Raw genomic sequence first — 17040 nt, 5'->3', positions numbered from 1 at the left:
CCAATAATGCAATAGCTCTACAACAAATTCTCCAATAGTATCAAATTTTTTCAAACAACGAAAATCTATCATACTCAAATTGCTTTTATATCTAAAATATACTTTGTTAAATAAAATCGTGAACAAAATACTTCGTTTTCTTTTCTCTCTGTCCCCAAATTTAATTTTATACTTTGTAAGCGAAATCGAAGCTGAATTAAAATAAATGTTATCAATAAATTACTTTCTTTGATTAAAAATTGTATGAAATTGTAAGTTAAAAGTATTTTTTACATATTATGATTCGTAACTCAATAATTATACTGTCAAGGCTGATTGGGACCAATGACCTTTTTTATACAATGAGCATGCGAAACATAAACTAATCTTCAAATATTAGTGATATATCAATATATGGTAAATTTCGTAAACTATTTACTATGTTTTGAGAAATTTCTGTAATAGGAATAGTATTAACCATTGCATAACACGATTTAAATTTGACAGCATTTTCTCAAAGGCGTAATATGTATTATTATCGGTTCATGTATTCGTTGAATAACTCTATGATCAAGAATTGTTTGTTATATTTATAAACAATAGTGTACTGAATTGTTATAGATCATTTAAATATTATAAACGATACTTTCGAAATTGTCTGATTAAGCACTCGGATTTCGGTACCAAATCTAACCTAATACTAACACTGTTTTCGCAGGATACATAACACGTTATTACTTAAGAATTCTGGGTACAATTTAGATTGTTTATTTATTTCTACATAAGTTACAATGGCATCTGTGTGTATGGTTATACGTCGTCAAATTTCGACTTCGTCTGTTTGTTATGGAAAACGAAATTTTCGGAAATTTTTGTTGTATAACAAACGAGGCAGTCGTGCGTTTAAAGAATCACGACACAATAATAAAAACCCCGAAATTCCAGTCGATAGTAAGAATTTGTTATTCGTTTTTTTATTATGTAGAATTGAATATATAAATGTATTAGATCGGTGCATGTAAAATTTTGTTTCTCTGAGAAAGAAAAATATTATTTTTATATGCACAAATCTATTATAGGTACCTATTAATAATTGTTTTAATAATTGAGAAAAATAAACAATAATTAACATTTGTGCGATACTTAATAATTTTAGGAAGGGGTCTAAAACTGACAGGAGTATACGAAGAAGATAAATGGGTGAATGTACCAGAAATGATACCAGAACTTGTTGTACCTTCACTGAAGGATTTTCATCTAAAACCATATGTTTCTTACAAATGTCAAGGAATTAAACAACGTGCATTTACTGCAAAAGATTTATTTGATTTAGTATATGCTGACAAAATTGAAAAGGACTTTAAAGATGGCCAATTAGGACCAAATGGTGAACCGTTAAATCCTAGTGAATATGAAAGCATGACACCAGAAGAAGCTGCACAGAAAGCTGAAAAAACTGGTACAGATATTTTTACGATGAAAAGAAAATGGTAAATTGTATTTAAATTGAATATAAGTGTAAGAAATGTAAATGTAACGCGAAGAAAAAATAATTAATAAAAATTAATATTCATGATGTAAATAAATTTGATATCCCATAAGATGAATTTTATTTTGCAGTCTGCATATGGTTTTTATTCAATATCTTCGTACCTGTAATGTATACACTTGTTGACAGTTTTGCAGTTTATAAACAGTAATTATTTACTATCATATGTGACAGTAAGAAAATTATGAAATATTTAATTTAATGCAAATATAAAAACAGACTAATTAGTAACTGCAAATTTCCTGTTTACTTTTGTATCACCCAATTCTTATACAATGTTATTGGACACGTCACTATCTGAGAGCAAATAATTACTCCACAAAGTACTTGCACGTATCAGTTCGATGATATATTGCCAAACAATAACATTGTGTATCATTGTCAACAATAGTTTTTATAATGACTTTTTATTACAAGTAAAAATGTATTTGCAGAATTTGTTCGTATACCGACGAAATAAATTTACTTGCTAATAAATTAATGGTACATATTCATAAATGATATCTATTTCATGCAACTTCAAAGGCTATCATTCCAGAAAAGACACGTAGATGTAAATACGCAACAATGCCAAAACTGATTTTCAATTCCTGAGGTTTTTGTTTACACGTTTTTGGAATGTCTTTTTGAGAACAATATGCCAGAACAAGATCTCATATGATTATGCTAACTTAACGGCTATCTTTTTTTTTTACTTATCAAAAGATTTTTTGAGCGAAGTTTGATTGTTTTTTGTTGGGTAAAAAATGGCGGAAAATTTAAATATTAAAGTCGTTGTCAGTTGTGCGCGGCCGGTATTGCTTCCTACTGACTAGACTACCAGAATCTAATACATATTTGCCATGAAAAGTGCTGTATTCGTATCAAAATGTACAAACATTATTTTCGTTATCGATTCATTTTATTTTCATTTTAATTGCGTTCGCGCAAGCTCGTAATGCAGAACTGCGTAATTTTTTGTTTCAAATAAAATGGTAACTTTGTACTAACATTTATGCACGGCAATATTACCAGTAACTATTAATGCAGTTTGCATTCTTTGTAGAAAATCAAAATGCATAGAAAATTTATAATTTAAAATGTAAACAATCATTATTTTCGTTCAAGATCGTGTATACAACAATTTTATTTAAACATCTTTACAGAATGCAGCACTTTGTTACTTTTTAAACAGCAGCTACTATTTATCGCTATTTATTACTATTATTTCCTATCTTGCTATAACCATCATAATGAAGAGTGGAATGATAAAACACCTATTTTTGTACAACATTATTGGAATAGCTATCAATAAAAAATGTATAACGAAAAACTTCAACGTAATTATTTTCATTTATTAACTCCACTCTTCAATTATTTGCATAGAAAAGCATAAGTGGCATAGTTCTTGCATCTAGTTCCAAATAAACTTTATTCAGTCATTTCTACGAAGTGAAGATTATTGCAATTCTACCTCTTATGCTATAACATATGTATTTATAATTACTTGTCCTTAATTTGAGCACCAATACTTTTATCACTCAACAACTCTCTAAATTTTATTTCGTTTTAAACATTTTGTTAATTTATTTCGTTTCAAATGGAAGTTGTAGAAATGGTAAATTAACTTAAAAGTTTTATCCTTTGATTATATTGATTAATATGTATTCAGGAAGCACATCAAAAGCACTCTTCGTTAATTATCATTAAAATATGCACAACTATATACGTTGTACTTCCAATTAAACATAGTCATTGTAAAGCAAGACATATGCCACTTGCTCGTAAATATAAACTTGGTTGGTGTTTCCTTTTGTTAATTATCAGTCTATGATATAATTGGATATTTGACTGATAAAGTCAGTCAGTCAATAAGGCAGGCGCATGTGCTACTACATGACAAAGATTTTTAATGACATTACAATTTTATTAAATGTACGTGATATATGTAATTTTTTCGTGAATGATATACATGAATATATAAATATATATGATAAAAGTGGATGCTCGAAGCAGATGTTTTCGGGGGGAAAAGAATTATTTAACAGTAACAAATCTTTGGCATCTAGTAACATATACCTCCCATCTAATCAAAGATTTTGTGTATGAAAGCTAGAGTATCACGGAGGAAACGGTTCTACAAATAAATTTATACAAACTTGTCATTGAGTACTTAAAAAATAGATATGATACAATACATAATTATATAAATAAAAATACTGATATGGAAAGACTAGGAAGGCAATACTGCTTATTGTATTTTGTGTATCGAATCTAGTCTTTCAGACTCAAAATCTCCAATTCAATACTAAAAGTATAACAGGGTAGATGTTCATTCCATTGGATCCCCAACGTTTTCGAAGATGGTTGAGTGAGGGTTGCTTCCAGTGGGCCATAAAAAGCCACCTACACTGCCAGGTGGCAAATATGATGCTCCTCCACTGAGACCCACCTGATATATTTCCTTCTTTAAATTATTTACATTTTGTATACTATGTTTTGTGCTCAACATCTTTATTATGACATATCAAAAAATAAAATCTAGGAAGCCAAATAAGGGAAAGGTACTACAAACGGTATGCATTTTTCAAGCTTGATGTTTAAGTGTTTAATATTGTATTGTTTAGGAATTCCTTAATCACAGTTGTGCTAAAAATATGAGAGAATACTATTCTCTGAATTGCGACGGTGTATCGGTGCATTGTTGTTTTTGAAAAAGTGTATTTAACAGGCAAATAGGTAACTATTTAAAATTATATTGCACAGTTATCAAAATGATATTTTATTTTTTTTTTTCATTTGTTCTCAGAAACATATGTATTAACAATACGGGCGTAGTAAAACACATAAATTGCGATCCAATTTATTTTTAAAAGACACAAATATTTTTGTTAACTGTACATTGATGTTCAGTCGAGGATTGGTACATGCACGAAGTAAGGCAAATTAGAGTAAACAATAAACTGCCAAATTAAAGAAAAATAATTGTTTATTTGCATCTAACACAAATAATTGTGCTATCGTATCACAAATAACATCTAATCACTAATGTCGTAAACGATACTAATAATATTTACATCGATTCATCGTTATGAACATGATACACGCTCACAACAATGCTAACATTATGAAAGGAACGGTAAAGTAATACTCGTGTGTTTGAGTTTGAGTATAGGTACACAATTCTGGCACGATTTAAATTTGCTTCAAAAAAGCAATGACGTCACGATCGTCGAACAGATATCACCGAGTTATTTTGCGTCCTTTTACTCTGCCCCGATAACTTTTTTTTTATTAGGCGGCTTTACCCAAACGATTTTTTTAAATTTCTATTTATAAAATTACCTGTTGACTCCACAGCAATGTCCTTTCTGCCAACTGACAATCTGCTGCTAGTCGGGATGGCAGGCTTTTCCATCTTTCTTCGTCTCGTTTTCTTTCTCTGTCAAAATCTCTGTCGACGTGTCCCTGAGATAAAGGTGGCAAGATTTGTGTTCTCTGAGCTAGTTTATAACTATCTTGTCTTGGTACATGATCAGCGCGTCTGCTTGTGGTACTCGCTGACACCGGTATAGGAGTCGGGCTTCCTCCACCCTTATGTCTATGATATAAGTTTCGCTTTTGTTGCAACATACGCTGTTGCACTAACAATTGTAATTGCGTACTAGAGTCTCCACGAATTTTAAATTGTGATTGATTCTCGGGTGGTGTAGACGGTGGTCTTAAATGAACAAGGTCTAAATGACCCCTTGCTTTGCCTGAATCTGTAATAACAAGATTAAATTGCCATGTTGTAACAAAGAAATTTATAGAGGCCCGTGAAAGTATTTGAAAAGCATTTTAATACTTTCATAAGCTACTGTATACGATTTAAATATCTTGTTTCTCTTATAATACCTTGGATACTTCGCTGTTTGGTTGGTCTATCTCCGCCACCTTGCTGACAAAATAGCAATCTGGGCCCACCGTCGGATGCTCTACGCCCCTGAGAGACTCTCGATATTCTACCAGTTATCGGCGATGGACTCAAAGGTGGAGGAGGGGTGCAGGACGGCAAACTACTTGTGAACGAGTTTGCACCCGAGTAATCTGGTGGACAACCAGAGTCAAAACTAGATTCGAAAAGTTCGGATGACGAACTACCACTACCACCCGCAATAAATAATGCGGTTCGACTAGGAGGATCAATAGGATCCATAAGTGGGGTATCAAAATGGTGTTGATAATCACTTAATCTTCGATTGACTATCTGACTGTCAATTCGTTGACTGATATCATGGTCTAGGCCTAGTCTGTGTTCCTCAAGTTTAATTTGAGCTTCTCTCAATTCATCGCCACTTGGACCTTCTTCTAGATCGCCTTCCGCGCTACAACATCCTTCATCAGTCGAAGAACTAGTTGAACTAAATCTTTTTCCTCCTCGAGGTGTATCTTCTCTTGTTCTAGAAATAGATACACGACATACTTGATACATATGTAGACTATTTAACGTAGATGTTTATGATGACGAATGAACGATGCTCGTTTACAAAGCTCTTTCTTTCGCTTCAAAACGTCCAAGTAACATTTCTTCATTTCGAAATTGTTCAGAATAGTCCTAATAAAACCTTTCATTAATAATTTTTTTTTTATCTACCTTTATCTATTTTTATTTAATTTCTAGTGGTATTTACGCATGTAGAAGCAAACGGAGACCATGATAATATAAAAAACCAAAAAAATTCAAAAACGAATTAAAAGAAATAAAATCTGAAACCAAAGGAAAGCAATGAAATAAAATGAAAAATTACCAAAAATAAAGTGACAGCAAAGTGTTTCCAACCCAACCTGTCCTGATAAAATCTCCAAATATGCATCACCTTCAATAAAGGTCAACGTTCCACTAAGCTATCGCTGTAAATAAAAATTGTACAATTAAAATTTAACAGTGTCTTCAGAAATTTTTCCGACTGGCAGGATTGGAAGTCAACAAAATCAGTTACATCGCGTTATATTAAATTACATACATAAAACAGTGTAAAGAGTTAATACAAAATGATAAAATGTTAGTTAGTAGTGTAAGTTTACCTTGATTTGAATTTGTCCTCTTTCGTTCTTGGAACACTAGGCCAACAGGTATTGTTTGCTGTGCTACTGACACGATGTTGCTTCAACCTCTCCAACAGTAAGAAGTAAATGGCAGCATGATGATCATAGCTGCTCTTCCTCAATGACTGTGAAAGGACATAAACCTGGTCAATGGTAACCTTCACAACTGTGAATTATTTTTAGATAAAGTAATATCTGTTCAAACGTCTTATATTAAATAATTATATTACGATTAATATATAAAGACAAGCGTCGAAAGCTACCTCTCTGGTTCGTGTAATATCGATGCCTAAGCTATGCATAAGTCGAAGTATTTGTTCATTTGGTTCTTGGATGGCCGATGACGGTCGCGTTATGATCATAGAACAAATAGTGTCTGCAGACCCCGCCATCCAACGATGCCTCTTTATTTGTGGAATGGTGTATCGCTTTGCAGGTTCCAAAACCAACATTTTACGTATTAAGCTTTCACAATCTGTAAGGAAAATTTCACGTATATTTTGAAGCGAGATTAAAAGCATAGAAATTTCAAAAGAACTATCATTCACAAGAAATACCTGTACTCATAAAGTATGGAATTCTAAATCTTCCACTCAAAACACGATCTCTTAAAGATTGAAGGGTAGATCCATCAAAGGGCAGTGCTCCGCATACTAATACATATAGTACAACACCTAAACTCTGTAACAATAACGATACAATGTATTTAAATACTTGTGTTAGATGTTGTGCATTGGGTAGGTATGTATAAACTGCTCACCCACACATCGATTTCAGGACCAGCATAATGTTTCCCTCGAAAAACTTCCGGTGCCGCGTAAGGGGGACTACCGCACCATGTACTCAGTCTTTCTCCAGGTGAAAATCTATTGCTAAAGCCAAAGTCAGCAATCTTTACATTCATTTGAGAATCTAGGAGTAAATTTTCAGCTTTCAGATCACGATGCGCTACGCCCGTCGCATGGCAGTATTCGACCGCAGATAGTATTTGAGCAAACGTTGCACGAGCTCTGGGTTCTCCCATTCGTCCATAACGTGCAATATAATCAAATATTTCACCTTTGCTTGCGTATTCGCACACCTAATAAAGATACGCAATATGTAACCGGTCTTAAATTCTGCAAATTTGTTTGAAATTAGAGTTTCACTGTATTATGTAAGCATACCATATATATCATATTTTTAGTTTCCATAACTTGATACAGTTTGACAATGTGTGGGTGTTCCAATTGCTTCATTATTTCTACTTCTCTATAAACTTTTTCAAGATTGGTAGGATCCAACTGTGTTTTATCAATTATTTTAATAGCTACCTAGAAAGAGAAAGAACAAGGTTCAATCATGTTTTGAATTGTTAATTATAAAGGAAGCAAACAAATTATATTTACCTCTGTTTTAGTAATACGGTGTCTAGCTAATTTTACTACAGCAAAGTTCCCTTTGCCAATAGTACCTTCAATGTCATAAAATCCTACACGAATTTGCATCTTGCTTTGTCCTACTCCAGAATCCATTTTTATATAAACAGTTCCTTGCGAACAACTTTTAAAAGATTGCTTCTTTTTATTGTATTCTAAAATTGTCTGAAATTGCTGAAAAAGAAAAAAAGATAATTGCAAAAAATTACTACTTAATCTTTTAAACATTTATCATTATCTTAGTTATCCACAATAATTACCATTATATTCAATGACTTCTTTTTAACAACACACAATACAGTTAATTGTACATGCACAGATAAAATTTTATTTATGCAATGAATAAATAAAATAGTGCTTTATTATGAGTGTTGAAACGTTTTAAATATAAATTTTATTTAAAAAAGGCTATTTTACATTTTAAACAAATTGTCATTTTACATTATATCATATATATCATCTTAAAGTGCAGTACATTGGAGCTGTGCTTCAGGCTTTTAACATCTCAGCATGAAACGTAAAACAAATTTTATAACTAATTAACGATCTACAAAGTATTTCTATTTTAACTTAATTTTCACCACTGTAAAATTAATAAAATATTTCAAGATTAAGTACAAAATATTTATTCGTCGTTTTGGAAATATAACGAAAATAAACATATTCATTCTGACTTATTTATTTAAATAAAATAATTATTATTAAAATTTTCATGTTTCATTTGAAATCATATTCCGTTTACATTCGTGAATTGAAGTATAAGACTCGTACAAAATTGTACATACATCTTTGTAGCAACGCAAGCAAAATACTATTTAATATCAATTATAATGAATCAGACTCCGAATAAAACAATTTACTGTTTACTATTTGAAAGGCATATTTCACCCCGGTCTGATCGAAAGGGTCATGCTCGACGAGAAACGTTCACGCGTTGGTACGCGCAGCATGTAGACATTGTAACGCGACATCGTTATTTCACGTAAAAGAAAAAAAATGCCGAAAGCAGAAGAAAGCCCGTGGAAAAGAAGCTTCTTTACAAAAGTGTAAAAGCTTCCTGCAACAAGTACAATAGGTATTCTCGACTGACGTCACGGATCGACAACGACCTCTTGCTCATCGACGGGTCCAGGATCGATAACCGTCGATAGTCCTCGATGAGACGATAAAAGAAACGGGGTAAAAAGACCAAGAAAAATGAAAACATCGAGCCGAAAACCTCCGAGACCGATACACAATTCAAAACGTTGTCGTTTACATCCATGATACGGAAGCAAGGAACAAAGGTAACGTTATGTGACAAGTTCTCGTTACTTACGTTCGATCCTGGTCCGAATTACCGGGTACTGCACGTCTCGAACCGGTAGAACCGTTTTTGAAGGGAAAGAAACGCGTTGGTACTGCCGACCTCGACGGGTGCGTAAGGTCGGAGAGCCGATGCCATCGGTGAGAAGTCGTCCTTCACGTTCACGAGATTCCGAATCTCGTCCCGGAGCGGCGGCGTTCCTACGGCGAGAGTCGTAGGAGCTTCGCGTAACCCGGCGGTTCGATACCGACTGACCGACAGCCATGTTGCTACCCCCCTGCTACTCCAGCGTCGTCGGCCCTGTCTCCCTTCCCCTTCTCCGTCAGCCCGACCCCTCACCCACGTCTCGGCCATTCTTAGCGAACATCGCCACTACCACCGTCATCACCCTCCTCGTCGTTCTTCCCCACCACGTCACACTATCGCGGATCGTGCACGCGCGCGCACGTTATCTTCGACAATTGACGTCAACGTACGTGCTACTATCGTCTCATCGTTAATTGTTTCTGAGTGTAATTGCAAGGCAAATAGCCCGTGCGCCACCACGTGGGTCGACCGACTGGTCTCGTCTCTTTCGTATTTCCTCGAACGATTCTTCCCTTCCTCGATGCACAAACCGATCAGGCCCGAACCTGGGACCGTTCAAATAGGTATATCTAATACTAGTATAGCTGTCAGGCAACGAATATATTTTGTTTGAAAATTAAGAAACTTGTTTAACCGTTTGTTTAATCTTTTCGTGTTTTTAAAAACCGATAGTCGGTTTTGATACTGCAAAGGAACGCTTATAAAACTTGTTATTCGCGTCTTCGATGATTCGGAACGTTGTACCATTCAAATGATTTTGCAATGATCTGAATAAATGATAGTTGTGACGAGCAGGGAGCGAAGCGTACGTTGTCGCCCTGTCCAATTTGTTTTCTGCAGTCAGTGTATGCGAAACTCAGACGTCAAGTTTTCAGGCCATTCCAAGACAATGAAGTGGTTCAACAATGCATGTTTGAGAGCAATTAAATTCTTCTGCAAGCTTTGGAGTTGTCATTTCACGATTCCAAGAAATCTTTGTACTCGACACATCCTCAATAATTAATTTCGATTGTTCAGTAAACGGTACACCATTTTAGTCCCAATTATAATCTATACCAAACACTTGGCTTTCATAAAGTTTCTGTAATTGCAAAAGTTCTTTGAAAATCGTACAGCATTGTAGTACGAATATGTATTTCGATCGAAGTATCATTCAACTTTTTTTAGTATTATTTAAATAAAAATCAATCTACAAATGCAGGACGCTCGTTAATATAGATGGCGCCGTTATATATTTACACTAATGACTTCTTTATTAGGCGGGAATTCCTACACTAATTACAGGATCGGGATAAAAATTGTTATTTGCAATCATAATGAATCGCATAGTAGAACTATTAACGCCGTCAAAACCTTGCTATGCTTTTCAATTTTTCTCTTTATGGTTCTTTTTCTATCTTTTATACAAATTCGAGATATAACCTGTCCCGTTTGCGTGATTCGCTCTGTACAGTCGAGCCAACGTTACACGTTGCTAACAGAATTCGATTCGTCGTTTCGACGAGACAACCGTGCGTCTCGTCGGGGAGAAAATGGGAATAAGGTTACACGATGGAGGTGATGCACCGTTGGCTAGAAGACACGGGGTCCACGATACGGTTTCGATAAGATTTCGAGCGTGATCACGAGCCAGTTGCCATGATCTATTTTACGTTCTCTGACGATTGACTTGGCTTTACTATTCAATATACGATTATCTTAATTACGTACTATTTTTTGTTCGCGTTATCTATGCAGACTCGTAACTTCTTTCCCAACGGTCGTCAGCAATTTTACGATCGTCCCGTCATCGACGACTACACATAATTAATTCCGGTAAATACTGGTAGCTTTTTTTTTAAAGAATTGACGTCAAACCAGCATTTTCTACCGTAAGCGATTTTTAACGTCATGCGAGAACTACCTGTTTCGTGACTCACGTCGGAATTAGGCATTTCTTTGAAGCGTAACCCCCGGCGATCGTTTCCAAAAGGAAAATCGCAACTTACATTTTTTGTCATTAATTAAAATCTTTCTTCGGTGTCTCTTCAGTCGTCAATGGGATCTGGAAACAGTACACTTTACTCGAAGACGTTGGTTTCACGCGCATTCATTAAATATAACGATTACCTTCCTCTTGAACGAATAGATTGGCATCTAATAAATTTCATTTTATTAAAATATTCATAACAGAATAAACATACGAGTAACCTTTACACGGAAGAGGAAATCACTGTTTTAAATCTTGTTTTCAATTTACAAGGATGCTAGAAGACTTGCAGGCAAATGAATAGAAATTACTTGCTTACAAACAGTATTTGTTTCTGTAACAAACAAAAATTTTACAATGTTTCGACGTTTTTCAGTTCGTTGGTTCGTTGAAAGCTTGACGGCATAAGTGCATCTTGTTGTACAAAATAAACGAATACGTTCACGGGTACTGTGCATTGTTTATTTCCAATCGATCGTGGGGCTTCTTTCGGAATTCGATCGCTTCCTTTTTCTCGTTTCACGTGACCGTCGAATATCCATGATTATTCCTTTCCACGTGTATCCTGGTAATCATAGTTCCATGCTGGAAAATGAAATATTCATGAATGTCGATATAACGTATTTATCGCATGTTAGGTAAAGGTTACACGAGAGACTTCCCACACAGCGATGTAATAGCTTTACGCTATAAAGTTACATGCGCGGTAGCGGTGGCTCGCGCTGAAACGTTCTACATTTACGAACGTTATTACGTTTCTAATAATTTAAGCGCGTCGGGTGTGCATAAATCGAGACTGTTACGCCTATCATCGGAGAGACGAGTAAAATCTTGCACGCCCGTAATTTAAATTATGAACACGTGCACGTATGTACAAGGTAACGGAATTAAACGATCATGTTTAGTTTCATGTTCCTCCAGAGTACATATGTACATGTTAATCGTCGCAATCGGGACAAATATTATAACGAATATAATTTGGACAAGCTACTAAAGATGGGAACGCTCGAAACATTACTATTTTGTAAAAGTGTTTACGCAAACAACTTGTGCGTACAAAGATATATTTATAATAAATTCAACGAACAAATACTTTGCTGGGAACATGTTCCAATGTGGAACTAATATTAGACTACAACAGGAATCGATATTTCAGTTCTCTAAATTAGGGACTGTTTTAATCCTTAAACTGTTAATTGCAATTGAATAGTGTCTTTCCATTTTTAAGATCAATCGATTATAAATGTAATTATCATGCTCAATCATGAGTGAAATGCTCAACGCTGCTTCGCCACTAGATATTATTACAATTATTAGAGAAACACTACCGACAATTTAAACTTAGGTCCTACCTAAAATTCGAATACGTAAAAGTCCTTAAATTCAAATACTTTTCAAGAAGATGTGTTAGGTCAGTGGGTAGAGCTTCGTAAGCGGAAGGCCAGGAGTTCGAATGCCTGTAAAACCACCCACCGCCGGATTAACTTTTATTCGAACGATTCCATTAGACGATTCTAATCGTTTCAAAAATCAAAATTGCACTCTAGAAATTCGATCGCGTAATACACATTCGATATTGCCTAGACGCTATCGCAATGTTTTGCAGACATTGCAAACATCGGACGTCGAAACGTTGCTGCAACCATAAAGCAACATTTTTCGAAACAATACGGTTGCAGTAACATTTACGTACGACGATTACGTTAACAATTAATGAGCGTATATTCACGGTTTTTGTACAATTGTTACCAGTTTAAAAACTTTAGCATTTTGCTGAAAAGCACCCGGGAAACGGTGCAACGCGAACGTCAAGCGTCAACGTTGATCCGTTTCGGTTGTTTGCAATTTATCCAAGCAACGCAAAACGAAATCCTCGAGCGTCGGGGCAGTTTCGAGCGTCATCGGGTGTCTTTCATCGACGTATTTTCGGCATCGCGCCGCCACGGACGCCCTCGCGTAATATGCTCCAAGTGCGTCATAATTAAAACAGCCGAACGCCTGGCGGGCGTGATGCCACTCGTCGCGAGCTCGTGACGATCGCGGAAGGAAGTCGTAACGACGACGAAGCTGCGCTGAAATTTTTCGCGTTCCGTGATTTCTCCCGGCAAAACCGTATCTTCTATTTTTTTCTTTCTTCTCGTGAGTGCGTCCGTGCGTCCATGTGTCGGTGTGTGTGATTTTTTTTCTTCGTATTTTAATAACAAAATCCTCGTGCGTCAGACGCGATTTACAATAACGTCGTCCCGGTTTGATCGACAGTCTGTTTTCAGCTCGACGATAATTAACGCGAGTTTTTTTCATTCTTTGGGCGAAAGCCGCGACTCATCGTCGTTTCACTTATTGCGGCGTTGTTACGTTCGAAATATAATAGAATTTTTTCTCGCGTGACGTTCGAGAAACGCATAACTAATGCGCCCCCGAGAGATCCAAGGCTGCGAACGGACAGCTTCGATTTGTATACTCGATTTTAATCCACCGTCAGAGTCCTACGAAAGGGAAATCATAATGTAGAACAATGCATTGGACTTTCGTAAAGTACAGTTTTCTAATAATAGCATATTGTAAAGTAAATGTACAGGGTGTTCGGCCACCTTGGGGAAAACTTTTAATGGGAGATTCTGGGGGCCAAAATAAGACGAAAATCAAGAATACCAATTTGTTGGTCGAGGCTTCGTTAAAATGTTATTAACGTTTAAAGTTGCGCCTGTAGAACTATCAGCTGTTCGCAGATTGCCGTTCTACAAACGGAACTTTAAACGTTAATAACTTTTTAACGAAGCCTCAATCAAAAAATTGCTATTCTTGATTTTCGTCTTATTTTGGCCTCTAGAATCTCCTATTAAAATTTTTCCTCGAGGTGGACGAACACCCTGTATACGAGTTCTAGTAATTAGGAAGATTGGTTTTAAACCGTCGCGTGCTGAGACCATCGGGCAGCCACCGTAGATATTTATCAGCGCTGATACTTTAATTCGTCCGTTGATAATTTTAAAGAAGATCAGCATTGGACAGTGCCTCCAAAGTCTGCGCGTTGACGCAGTTTAAAATAGCGTCGCACGCGTGATACGTTCTCTACGTAAATGATTTCTTAAAATAAATAATCGTATAGTTTCGGGCGCTTCTATCGTTTATTTATTTCGTCGACGAAGGTAGAATTCGTACTTGCGCACGGCGGAATCGAGCATCGTAAAAGGGTCGAACGAGCGATCTTTCGTTTCGAAATCGACCATTATACTGTTTCCTTTATTTTCGTTATTTTTCTTTACTTTTTCTCATTTCCTGTTTCTTGAGAATTTAGAGTAGCACGATTGAGAATCACAGAATGAAATTTTACGTTAGTCAAGGGGTAAAACCACTGTAAAAACCTAAAATAAAACGTTTTTTAGCGATTTTTTTTTTTGATGGATGGAAAAGTAAGAGGATAATAATATTCAAGAATGTTATTAACCATGTTGTTAAGTGTTAAAAAAAATATTTATTCAAAAATAGTGCAAAATGACGACTTTGATGATGGCTGAAGCCATTCTCACGAGGCTTGTTTTGAATTTGAGGCGCTCTGCGGCACGCAGTGTAGTATCTGGAAAAAAACAAAATATTTCTCTTAATCTACATGAATATAGCTAGAGAAATACGTAAGGGATTTTTGAAACGTTAATTTTTGTGTGATTGGCGAGCATTTGAAGTAGAAAGTTCAATTTTGTACAGAAAATGGGGCAATCAATTGTCAATAAATAATGTTAAAATTAACTTATAGAAAACCCCCTACATATTCCTCTAGCTATACTTATGTAGATTAAGAGAAAATTTTTTGTTTTCTCCAGATTCAAATTTCCTCGCCTCAAATTCAAAACACGCCTCGCGAGAATGGCTCCAGAGTCGTTATCTTGCACTATTTTTGAATAAATATTTTTTTTTAACACTTAACGACATGGTTAATAACATTCTTGAAAATATTCATGAAAATAAAATTATCCTCTTACTTTTCCATCCATCAAAAAAAAATCGCAAAAAAACGCTTTATTTCAGGTTTTTAAAGTGGTCTTATCCCTTAAATAATTTACAGTGAAGATTATTGCAGCAATGGTCAGTCACGAATAATAATCGCTTACTCCGTTGTCCGTCACTCGAGTCAGATTTTGCCTCCTGAGCCTCGGTAAACAAACGTTTCGCAAGGAAACCCGCTTTCCCTCGGTCTTGGCCGTCCAACTTTCCATCTTTTTTACAAGGATTCCCGGGGTCCGTTTGATCGTGTCACGTTCACGCTTTCCGCTTCCGCGTATACATATAGCTTTCTTAGCTTTTAGATTTACTATAATAATACTAAGCTGAAAACGCGACGTTATAGAGGCAAATCAGATTTGGCAATCTGTATTTAACACTAGAACTACCGAAGTGGTCAAAATGACCCATTCGTAATTCCTAATAAACACTGTTACAAATTTACTCGACTGGATTTTTGAAAATTTACCGTACTTTTTTATGAGATAATGAATGAACATTTATTTCCGTTGTACTATGCATTTCTTGAAGTATCTATTGTTTTAAGTGTTCTAGTGTTAAACATTCAATTACATACGTTACATTAAATTATTCAGGAATGGGTGTACAACCAAGAAACCGAATAATATCAATTGCTAGTGGGCTCGTTAATTAATTAATAAGACAATCCTAGCAGGCTCTGTTTCAGACGACGGGATATTGGATAGTCGATCGAAAAACGTATTATATGCAAACGGAAGGTCGGTCGAGCGCTTGCGAGAGAGACAAGAGCGTAGCCCTCCGGTGACGAGTACGGGAAGTGACGCCACAATATTAAATAAAAAGTACTCGTTAAGGCTAAACGATGTTTACAGTATTCGTTAACCGATTGTTACAACAAAAAGTAATTTCGATCGCGATGATTCACGGGTATTCTGTCGTTGTTCTAAAGTAATTGCATTCCTTTACAGCGACGCGTCGATTCTTTTCATGCAAAAAGTTACGCACGTTCGCATTTAACCGTCGTCATCGCTGTTGAACTATCGCTATTGCAGAGTTTCGAGCCGCGTCGTTGCAGTCTCGTTTCCAATATTGCCGCGAAAGCGGAGAAACTTTTTGATTTGTTCGGCGAACTTAACTCTAATAATAAACGAACAGGGAAAACGCAAACAAATGTGAGATATATTTTCGGATTCAGCACAGAAAGAGCTTTCCGTCGACGTATTAATACGCATGCATTATTTCTATAGAAGGTTTTAAATATAACAAGGAAGCAAAGGTGCCTGAAACGCGCAATATTTTCTGGAACGGAGCTCGACGTTTAAGAAGAGACTCCTATTCGACGCGGGGTATTTTCGTGTTTCTGGACAGTTCGGAGGCACGAATCGAGTATCAGGGACGAAAGAGATTCCGCGCGTTAAACCCTTTAAGCACGGAGACATTTAAATGCTCTGTTTATGCCGAGGATCTCAAGGCGAGGTTACACACAGCGTCGAGAATCGACTGTTTCGAGACACGCGACATACCTCTCGGAGGCAGCTTCTTTTATTTACAAGGTAAAAGAAGCTGGATTACGTTTGCCTCGCTCGTTTTCGAAAGATGAAAGGAAGCGTCGGGGGTTTGCGCGACGCAAACAATGCTCGACTCTAGGCGATGACGAGCGAACATGTGCCGGTAATTATGAAAA

General features: G+C 35.9%; 2 protein-coding genes across 2 annotated transcripts; one reads left to right on the top strand and one right to left on the bottom strand.

The window, feature by feature from the left end:
- The first annotated feature begins 285 nt into the window (after positions 1 to 285).
- LOC122400609 (39S ribosomal protein L41, mitochondrial) lies at positions 286 to 1570 on the top strand. The gene is made up of 3 exons (XM_043402144.1): positions 286 to 396; positions 698 to 930; positions 1136 to 1570. Exons 2-3 carry the CDS (start codon positions 771 to 773, stop codon positions 1471 to 1473), a joined length of 498 nt encoding a protein of 165 aa, XP_043258079.1. The 5' UTR covers positions 286 to 396; positions 698 to 770; the 3' UTR covers positions 1474 to 1570.
- A 1925-nt stretch (positions 1571 to 3495) lies between these two features.
- Positions 3496 to 9574, bottom strand: LOC122398782 (serine/threonine-protein kinase SIK2-like). The gene is made up of 10 exons (XM_043398972.1): positions 9332 to 9574; positions 7984 to 8187; positions 7762 to 7908; positions 7356 to 7676; positions 7153 to 7276; positions 6859 to 7070; positions 6575 to 6720; positions 5405 to 5949; positions 4853 to 5271; positions 3496 to 3974 (listed from the first exon to the last, which is right to left on the bottom strand). The coding sequence occupies exons 2-10, from the start codon at positions 8107 to 8109 to the stop codon at positions 3840 to 3842; spliced, it is 2175 nt and encodes a 724-aa protein (XP_043254907.1). The 5' UTR covers positions 8110 to 8187; positions 9332 to 9574; the 3' UTR covers positions 3496 to 3839.
- Between the last annotated feature and the right edge of the window lie 7466 nt (positions 9575 to 17040).

This window comes from Colletes gigas, unplaced genomic scaffold (genome assembly GCF_013123115.1).
Source record: "Colletes gigas isolate AHSC1104 unplaced genomic scaffold, ASM1312311v1 Colletes_gigas_Sc00002, whole genome shotgun sequence".
Classification (NCBI taxonomy): domain Eukaryota; kingdom Metazoa; phylum Arthropoda; class Insecta; order Hymenoptera; family Colletidae; genus Colletes; species Colletes gigas.
The sequence above is the reverse complement of the archived record's forward strand: the minus strand, read 5'-3'. Positions and strand labels throughout refer to the sequence as shown.

Excerpts from the sequence above, each read along its gene's own strand:
- LOC122400609 (XM_043402144.1), top strand. The coding sequence starts at position 771 with ATGGCATCTGTGTGTATGGTTATACGTCGTCAAATTTCGACTTCGTCT. Across the intron at positions 931-1,135 it reads CCCCGAAATTCCAGTCGATA|GAAGGGGTCTAAAACTGACA; the intron begins GTAAGAATTTGT and ends TAATAATTTTAG.
- LOC122398782 (XM_043398972.1), bottom strand. The coding sequence starts at position 8,109 with ATGGATTCTGGAGTAGGACAAAGCAAGATGCAAATTCGTGTAGGATTT. Across the intron at positions 7,277-7,355 it reads GTCCTGAAATCGATGTGTGG|AGTTTAGGTGTTGTACTATA; the intron begins GTGAGCAGTTTA and ends TTATTGTTACAG. Across the intron at positions 5,950-6,574 it reads GAGGACAAATTCAAATCAAG|AACAAGAGAAGATACACCTC; the intron begins GTAAACTTACAC and ends ATCTATTTCTAG.